The following is a 9,974-nucleotide window of genomic DNA, read 5'->3' on the forward strand; positions in this document are numbered from 1 at the left end:
CCAGTTTGTTGTTGGGTTCTATTGTCCTGAAATTTGTAATTGTTCTGGAATTAAAAAACAAAGAAACAAACAAACAAACGAAAAAAACACATGGTGTTTGGCAGATTTCATAAATAGTAGATCCCTTGAAAAGTATTCAAGATAACTGCTGTCTTGCCTAGTCTTCCTTTCTACAGATCTATCGAATCTGCTACCCACAACAATAGATTCATAAACAACTAATAACTACCACGAAACACATTGTCATTGGCCACTGTGATCCCGGAGAAGATGTGTAGTTGGATCAAAATATACTTGTCCATATACTACTACAGATTCTACTACTGGTTGGTTTTATGTATCTTGATCGTTTTCTGACTGATCATTATGTGAAGTTCTGTCTTGTTCATCAAGACCTCTTTTATTTTAAGCAACAATGCATTTATTTCAAGTTCTAGTTTTGGATAAAAAATCCAAAAGAATCTATGTTTGTACTTGACATTGTTCCTACTGCTACTTGATACTAATGTCACTAAGTTCCTATTCTCATTTTGAACTGATCTTTCCAGAGGTTGACCTCCTTTGGAACTCCTGTTTATAATCTTTAAACAGAGTCCCTATCTAGCATTCTGTCTCTGATCTCTATTCTGAGTCACACTCAGCCTTCATCACAAATAAATGACACTTTGGGCCCAAGCTGAACATTCAGAGAGAAAGGTAAATGTCCATTAGGAAGATGGCCCAGGAAATCATCACAGGTTTCACTAAAAGGGAAACAAAGAACCAAGCATGTTATGCGAAGGACAAAGAAAATGTTTAATAAAACAAAACAGAACAAAACAGAAGAGAGTCTAAACACTTGCCCATATGGGGGCCTCAGGACTCCAGTCTCCCTGTGTGGTGCAGTGTAGGGAAGCAGTCCTAAGGAATCCATAACCAGGATCACAGTGGTAGAATACTTCTTTTCCAGGAGAAATGTTCTTGTTGTTTGGGGTGTGCTTCCCATGTGGGATTTCAGGGAGTGACTGACATCCTATGAACAGAACAAGTCTGATGTACATTTAGTGTTGGAGACATGCCCTCCTAAGCTTACAGAGTTGGAGAAGCATATGTAACGAGTGCTAAGGTTTGGACATGGAATGTTCCTCAATGCTCATGTGCTACAGGTTTGGTCCCAGGGCAAGCACTGCCAAGGACCTACCAAAGACCAGCCAAGTCAAGTTTGTGGGTACAAGTTGGAGGCCTGTGCTCTGCTATCCAGACTGCTTTCTCTATGTTCTAAATGAGACAGCTCTTGCTATTCTAAAAATTCTCTGGATAGAATCTCTTGTAGATCTAAGGCTGTTTTTTATTTACATATCAAGTCAGTCTTTACCACAGGTTTCCCTTTGATTATCCCAAGAATCAGCATTCCAGGATCCCAGCTCCCTTAATTCTTAGGAGAAAGCAAGGACACTTTTTTTAACATTGCAAAAGAATTCAGAGATCAGCCTGTCTTTGTTAGACACAGAGGATAAGCTCCCTGGGAGAGACCTTGCCCTGAAATTGCCATTTCTACCATGCCTCTCCTAACTTTGCTGTCCCAGGCTGACCCTGAGCTAAAGAATCTGCCTGCTCTTGTAAGCATAAACAAAAACCTTAGATGGGTGAGATCTCCTGTGATCACTACTCCAAATCTCTTTATCTCCATCCTTACTATTTTTCGGATAAGTTGGCTTCTAGTGCAGCTACCTTTGTTACTTTAGACCTGTGAATCCCCTAGTAAATTTTATATTGTATCCTTATGTTTTTCATAGCTTAGAAATTATATATTTTCAAACTCATGTTTTGAGAGTTCGTTCCCACAGCTTTAAGGGCTGTCCTGAAGGACTCAGCATTTACCATTTTGCTAAAGATATAGACACACCCTCGATTGCTGCGCATGTGCTATTTCTACTTAGGAAATATTACACAAAATATATAATTCAGAATGTTGAAGCTAATAAAAGAGGTTCCAAGGCAAGGACATACTCACTTTGATTCAAAACAAAATCTCATTAATCAAATTTTGTCAATATAGGCTAGAATATAGAAAAAAACTGTAACAGAGATGGTATGTGTTAAAGTACAAAAAGTTAGAGCATTAAAATCTAGATTAAAGTCTTACTCTATATACTCACGTTCACACACAGGCACACTGCTATTCCAAATGCTTTCCACTCCATCAAGAACACAATGACTAGAAGAACTGCCTTTTAATTGATACCTAAGGAAGAAATGGGGAGTGGGCTGTAAAAGGCTTTGGCTAGAGTAATAACTCAATTCCCAGGTCCAGCCCAAAAAGCATCTGAGGATTCTGAGGATATGAAACCAGGAGATGGAAGGAGTGTGTGGATACTAAACCATTTAATTAGCACAGCTTGAAGCAGGTGGGTAAAAAAGATTTGCAAAGCAAGGGGTCATGTTAGATAACACTCCCAGCTGAAACTGAAGAAGATAGTAAGGGCAAAGGTAGATCCTGGACTCTGACTGAGAGACACTGCTCATGCTGGAGAGAAGATGGTACTGCTCACTGTCACAACTGTGAACTCACTCTGCCAAGGCAACACCTTGCCAACTCCAGCACTGAAGAGGCAGAGTTAACTGGCAGGAAATAGAGACTGTTCTTATGTCTCAGTACCTGTGACTGTGGCCTAGCTTAGAACAGGAAGCTCAGCTACTAAACAATAACTTCTGTTTCTCTGGGTAATTCAGAGAAGAGGTGACTTATGAGGTACTTGTGTATGGCAAACAAGAGCCCTAAAAAGTACTGTTTGCTGGGGAGTTTTGTTGTTGTTTGGTTTTCCTTTTAAAGCAATGGGACTGGAGAGAAAACTGAGAGGGGAATAAAGCCAGTTTTTTTGTAAGAAGTCATCCAAAATTCTCAAAGGATGTTAAACCCTCATGCTCTTCTGAATCTTCTATGTTCCTGGTATTTGGTGCCTGCCAGGAATTCTGAGAAGCACTGAAGAGCAGATTCTGTTGCCCATGATTGGTAGTTTCACAGAACATGTCTGCTGTCAAGCATGTTCATGACCTCCCCTAACGTGTTAGAATCATCCCCCATTTCAAAGGCCACAGCCCATTACTAATCAAATGATATGCAATGGGTGTTTTAATCCCATACCTTATGCTTTGTTTCTCTTATAAATTCTATTATTGAGAGTTTAATTTTTTTCTGAAAATGACTGCTAAATGTATTCTTATTTACATAAACTTTCTGTAATATATAACTTTTCTCAAAATTGCTAATGTTATTTTCTATTTAGAACATGAGTTTTTTCACGTAGTGTATTACCTATATATTTAAAACCAGTAGTTATATTTGGTTTTGAATCTGTTATTTAATAAACATCACAGTTTTCCCTTCATATCTTATTTTATGAATTCTACCGTCAGTCTTTCCTATATACATTATTAGAAGTTGTGTCTTCCCCATGCCAACCTACTCATACTTTGGACAAGTTCAGACTTAGTTTTAATGTCCAGCTGATTAGATTTGCTTGCACTCACCCTTCATTACAAACAAAGGACACTTTGGCCCCAAGCTGAAGATTTAGTGGAAACAGTACACGCCCATTAGGAAGCTGGTCCAGGAAAGGATCACAGGGTTTCACTGGAGGAAAAAAAATCAAACAGAAATAATAGCAGTGTATGGAGAATAAAAATCATAAGCCACATATGTCAAGCAGGATGACAGACTGTGCAGTGCAGGGAGACAGCTGCATGGACAGGACGGCCTCACTCACAGCAGCAGAGCAGCTCCTGCTTGGAGAACAGGGATCTTTGTTTGGGTGCATGATCCTAGCATTGGCTTCTGGGGCAGCTGACATATTGAGGGGAAAAGAAAGTTTCAGGCATGAAAACAATTTTCCCCTCAATGGTAAACTAGATCACAGATGCAAAAGGATCACAGCTATAAGTCTGCTTGTGGAAGAAAGAAGAAAAAACACAGCCTTATTTATATATGACAGAATAATTTTTCTGCCAAAAGTCGCAATACAATACAAACACTGTGACTACAACTGATAAATCTTGAATTTACTATTTTATCTTGAAGGTGTACACTAGGGTTACAACACTTCCAATACATTCTTTTGTTTTGTTTTCTTTTGCTTTGTTTTTCGAGACAGGATTTCTTTGTGTAGCATTGGCTATCCTGAAATTAGCTGTGTAGACCAATTACACGAAGTTGGAAAATGGGGAAAGCTCCATTTCTGTCTCTGTCACACACATATGTGCACAAACACCACATACACACACAGACCACACATACACCAAAACAAACAAATACAACAGCAACAATCCAAAACCTCATTTCAATTGAATTCTCCCTATCCTTTAGACTTCTCCAGTTAAAAATGGGGAACTACTCTACAATAAATTCTTTCCCTTGAGGGCTCATCTTCGAGTAATACATTGTGCTGTCATATTTTAAGACTAGGCTGATTACATTTATGTTGATTCCCAGCCTCATGCTATGTATTACCTATCATATCTAGGGACATGATAGACACCTTTATGTATCCCGGAACAGCTTCAGTTGAGACAGCCTTGATGACTCTCAAGTGAGCCGTAGCCATACAGATTCTAACAACACCAGTGACAAGCAAGGACTGGCTCTATTCTGGAAGCATACCAGACAGAGTCTGGCTGACAGATGGTGACAGTGTCAAGCAGGGAGAGCCAGCTGTGTCAGCTCTATTTCTATAGCAACGGTAGCTCCTTCATCTTTAGCCACATTGCTTGCCTGCTCTTATTCTTCCTGACCTTCGAACATCTTTATAACCCATTTCCTACAGGAAAGCCTTTGTGCTTTGAAAAATCTGGCAGACAGGAAGACTTAGAGTCTAATCCTTGCTCTGCAAGTTAGTATCTGCATCATCTTGGAAAATTATTTAACCTCTAAGCCTCAATATGGAAACAATAGTAACTACTCCACAGCTTTGTTCTAGAAATTAACTATGCACACATTAAATATAACTGCCCGTGGATCAGTCATTCCACATTGGTAAATATTATGCACTTGGATAACTGACGGGAGCTGGAGATCTCCATGTTTGAAGAGAACGTCACTGTGTGATAATTCCCAGGATGCATCACATTCCTTGCTCACACTTGGCTCTGCTTCTCAATTGGAATGGCTGTGCTTACATGGGTGCTTGAGCACCCACACAAACATACATCCCTTCTCGATTTCATATTCCCTTCCAAGAAAATTTATTCATTCAACCAGTTCACTGTATTCCCTCATCCAGAGCCAACCCTACCCCTGGTCCTCCAATACCCAATGGCATTGCAAACCTCAAAGCCCAGGTCAGACTTACCCTTTAAGCAGCTTGGTACCTCTGGCTCCCATCTGTTTACGGATTGACAATGCACACTGCTGGTTCCTTTCATGGTAAATCCAGGTAGACATCTAAACTCCACAATATCCCTTAAGGAATACAAGCTTCTGTTTTCAGTCACCATGACTGCATTTTCAACATGGGGAGGAGGAGTACATTTGTTGATTTCAATGCACTGAGGAGGGGGGCCACTCCAGACTCCAGTCTGGTCATCATGGGTGGTACAGTGTATGTCGGACTGACCCACCAGGTTAAAGAGCTGCTTCCCTCTCCCACTAAGGTGGCAGCCATAGCGAACCGCCATTCCATACTCATAATGTTCTTCTTTAGGACTGTAGAATCCATTGGGAATGGGTGGGGGGATCTCACAAGGAATCCCTGGGCAAAGGAAGCAGATTAAACCTAATGAATCACCAAACTGAAAACATTGACATTCATTATTTCATTGCCACTGAATGAATGAAGTAAATGGTAAAGTGTCTAGCACTAGGTTGCTATCTAAGGATTATTTGAACACAAGCACTAGATACCTAGCATAGACTGATATATGCCTAAGGAACAATTTCATATGTGCAGTATAAACAGACATACTGAAAAAGATCTTTTTTACCCTCAGTGGGATAGTGTTGAATAGAAAAGTACAGCATAAGGGTTTGTCACATTCTTTACAGTGATGTATAATGTTAAACTTAAGAATTACTTCTAAAGTTTTGTATCTAAGTTTTTTTTGGACTGGTTGATCATGGGTAACTTAAACCACAGAAAGTAAAAGTGTAGCCAAGGCTGCTATATTCAAAATGGATGCCAAGGCAGCCTAATTAACTGCAAGATAAATACAAACGATTTTCTTCTATAAAAATAAGACCTCTTATGAAATATGAAGAAGTAACACAAAAACGACAGTGACAGGAAGCAATAGAGTCACACAGTTGGAGTTGTTTGTAGTACTGGGGGCATAGGAGACATACAGTTGATATTAGATTGTGGTAAACAAAGGCACTTATAGCCTTTATAACAGACAGAATTTAGCAGTGCTAGCTGTCATAACACATGGCAGTAAGATAGGCTGAAGAGGTGGAGGAAAGATGATCAATTAGTCTAAGCTAACCTAGGCTACACCTTTCAACAGCCATATCAGTTTAGAAATACAAAACTTAATGCTTTCTTATTTCTGCAAGGGTAGTACACTGAATAAAATACGTTTAGATTTTAGCTATTCCTTGTTTTATGTATTTGATGTTTGAAACTAGTACAATATTCTCTAACAAATGAAAAAAACAACAATATAGAGAAGACACTGTGACAAGGAAACAGGGAGTGATGTCATAAACCATAAAAGTAGAAGAAAACAACCCAGACTGTCTCTCTTGGCTTCCAGAAGAATCCAAGCCTATTACTGATATCTTGAGTGGAGTATTTTGGTCATCAAACTAAAAGATAATAAATTTCTCCTCTTTAAGCTATCAAGCTTGCAATAACTTGTTATCTGAACTTTAGAAAGTGAATACATACACACACTCACACACACACACACACACACCTTATATACTCCTATCAGTAACTAAGAGAAAACAAAAATAGAGGAAAACAAAAATTTATTCTAAATCATTTTGCTAAATCACATTTATAGAAAATTACACAAAACCACTATCCACTCCTTTTAAGAAAGTTACAATACTTTATCAAAACTGTCCCTATTCTGAGCCACAAAATATGACTCAGTATGTTTCAAAGTAAACTAGTAAAAAATAATAAACTGCAAAATCTCCCAATGCTTAGAAACTGAGTATCACACTTTTAATTACCCTATCTGTCAGAAAACTTTTGTGCACAGTAGTAATAGACAAATAGCTGTTTGGAAAGTGAATAAAACAGTTTGAATCATATGTATAGGTTTAAACGTGCATTATAAAAATTAAACATTTAAAACAAATGATCTTATCTGTGCCCTTCCCAGCCTTGAGCAGTCTGAAAGACCTTGTTTGCCACACAGGATCTTAACACCTAGGTGAGCCCAGCTGCTTTGTTCACAAAGTGACTGCCTGCTGAGCCTGCTTTGCAACTGAAACAAAGGATGGGTTGGGATGGGCTTTCCCTATGTAAATTCAGTGCTGAATATTAAACTTTGAGCCTTGATCAGAGAAGGTTGTCTTGACTCCATGCTTCTTTCACCCCTCCATCTCCTTTTCATTTCCAGTCCCCCTTTCAGGTGACCCCAGTTCATCCATGGACCCTGGTGGCTACACTTATCAGCCATGTTATTCATTTAGGAGTGGAGAAGTACATAAAGTTAAAGTAAAAGAAAATGAAAGAAAGAAAGTAATATGGCAGGAATAAAAATTAAAAATAGACATACACTAGGTAAGACTCGACAAAGTTAAAGATTGTTTGTGAAGAGCTTAATAGAATTGATACATCTCCAGCAAAACTGACTACAGAAACAGAAGAAGTTATAACCAATATCTCAAGTCCGTATCACTATAGAATCTATAGACATCAAAATGATGAGAAGACGCAATGATAAATATAGTTCTGACAACGAACAAGACATAAAAGAAATGAGTAAGTGACTTAAAAAACAAAACTTATCCCAAACTAATTCAATAAGACATTAAGTAAAATATGCTACTTTTAGTTATTATGGAAATAAAGTCAGCAATTAAAAATTTAATAACCATAACTTCACATCAGCCAGATCCAGACTAGTCCTAAACCGTACTCCTACTATTAAACCCACTGAAACATATACGCAAAAATAGCATTATTATTAAACAAATTATTCTAGAGAACAGAAAATAATAATGTTAAGAATATTTTATGAGGCCAAAATAATCGAGATGCCTAAACTGGACAATGGCACTTAAAGCAAAACAAGCTAATTATAACCTAGTATTTCTTGGAACATAGATGCAAATATACTAAGAAAAATTAGAAAATTGAATTCAGCAATATTTGAACAGGGTGATACAGTGACCAAAATGGGGTTTCACAAACTCATTTTCAAATATTAAAGCAACTTTAAAATGCTAAGATTAAGAAATGTTAGCAATCACACATGTATCTGCATGTGAACAAATGTAGAAGATAGTAATATTCAATACATCAGAACCAAGATAGGTTTATTTTACAAAGTCAGTTGGTTAGCCTTTTAAAGTCAATGTGACATCGTAACAAAATGAAAGAAAAAAAGATATGATTATTTCATATGTGTAGAACTATAACTAAAACATGCAATAAGGGCAAATCTTTCAGTAAATTAGAAATAAAGGAGAATGTTCTTAATCAAGGACCACTGTTTTTATCTGATCATTTATCCTCTAAAAAGAGTTATTTTTTGACTGGACTCAGACTTGGAAGTAGAACACAGTGACAGTTTATCTCTATTGGCAATTTTTTCCTATATTTTCCTTTGACTTCATTCTCTTAGCTAAAAATTTAACATATTCTGCAGCCTCCTCATTTTCCTTGGTGCACTGGTTCCTCAGAGCAATACCCTGCCTATTTGTGCTGCAGGACACCTGGAGGAACAAGACACTGAATCTTGGGTGCTGTGGCCCTGGGCCTCTCACCTTCTTTAGGAACATTCTGACAACGTATAAGCAGACATCATCATCTGCTTTTGAAAATTTACAGATCCTGCTAACTCTTTCGACCCCAACCACAACCACAGAGGCACAGAATCATCTGTCAGTCTAGGAATATCCTTCTCTCCTTTTTTTTATACAATAACCAAGTTGAGAACAATCAGAGTGGTCCTCCTAATGCATCCTCAAACAGACTTGCACCTCTTCTTTACAGTTCTCCCTGGTCTATCAGCAGAATGCCCCAGTCACAAGTCCTTTGTCCTTCCCACACTGACTCAGACCACACAAAGAGAGCATCAGCAGGTCCTTCTGTGGCCATGTACCTCTCATAGACAGTACAAAATTTGTGTTCACTGTCCAGGAGGAACATACTCAGTCCAAATAATGTCTTCTTTAAAAAACTGCAGTAAGTGCTTAAAGATGACCTCTAAAAATCTAATTTTATCTCTTGTAGTCAATATGTACTGGAGGCTGTAACAAATGTATACACTAAAGACCCAAGGAAGTAAATATTTCAAAACTGCAAGATTATACAGAAAGTTTAAAAAAATGTGCACATTGCTGGGTACAAGGCCAAAATTTTCATGTCTATGTCTGTAAATGTATAGGTTTATGTCTGGAGTAGAGCACCTCCTAGCATGCATGAGACCCTGGGTTCAATCTCAGCTCTACAAAAAATATATAATTCAAGAGAAAATTTTAAATACAAGAATAAACGCAACAGAAAGAAAAATTTCAACTTACGTTCACAAACAGGTGGCTCAGCATCCCAATCAACAGTTCTACCAGAGATGATGCATGAAGCAGAGGAGGAACCAATGAGGCGGTATCTACACACAGAATAAAGAATATTAAGTAATATGTACGTCATTGTCTGCTAAGGTTGAAGATTCCCCCCAGATTAATATCTTAGAAGCTTCTGGATATTGTTTTCTTGTCAACAAAAACCTTGCATCCTCTTCTGGACTTTTTGATTTCCTTCTTCATTCCTTCCTAACTAAATGAGATTTCTCTTTTTATTATCTTACTACACAAGCTGCAGTAA

At 38.0% G+C, this 9,974-nt stretch overlaps 1 protein-coding gene across 1 annotated transcript; it reads right to left on the reverse strand.

Moving 5' to 3' along the window:
- Positions 1 to 813: 813 nt before the first annotated feature.
- LOC114615509 (complement component receptor 1-like protein) lies at positions 814 to 9,759 on the reverse strand (the record flags this gene model as incomplete). Its single annotated transcript, XM_028761203.1, has 5 exons — positions 814 to 1,012; positions 2,139 to 2,224; positions 3,511 to 3,613; positions 5,325 to 5,723; positions 9,674 to 9,759. Coding segments are annotated over 5 exons (856 nt in total), but the record flags the coding sequence as incomplete, so codon positions are not given.
- Positions 9,760 to 9,974: the final 215 nt, after the last annotated feature.

Source organism: Grammomys surdaster, unplaced genomic scaffold, assembly GCF_004785775.1.
Source record: "Grammomys surdaster isolate TR1022 unplaced genomic scaffold, NIH_TR_1.0 126784, whole genome shotgun sequence".
Taxonomy (NCBI): Eukaryota; Metazoa; Chordata; class Mammalia; order Rodentia; family Muridae; genus Grammomys; species Grammomys surdaster.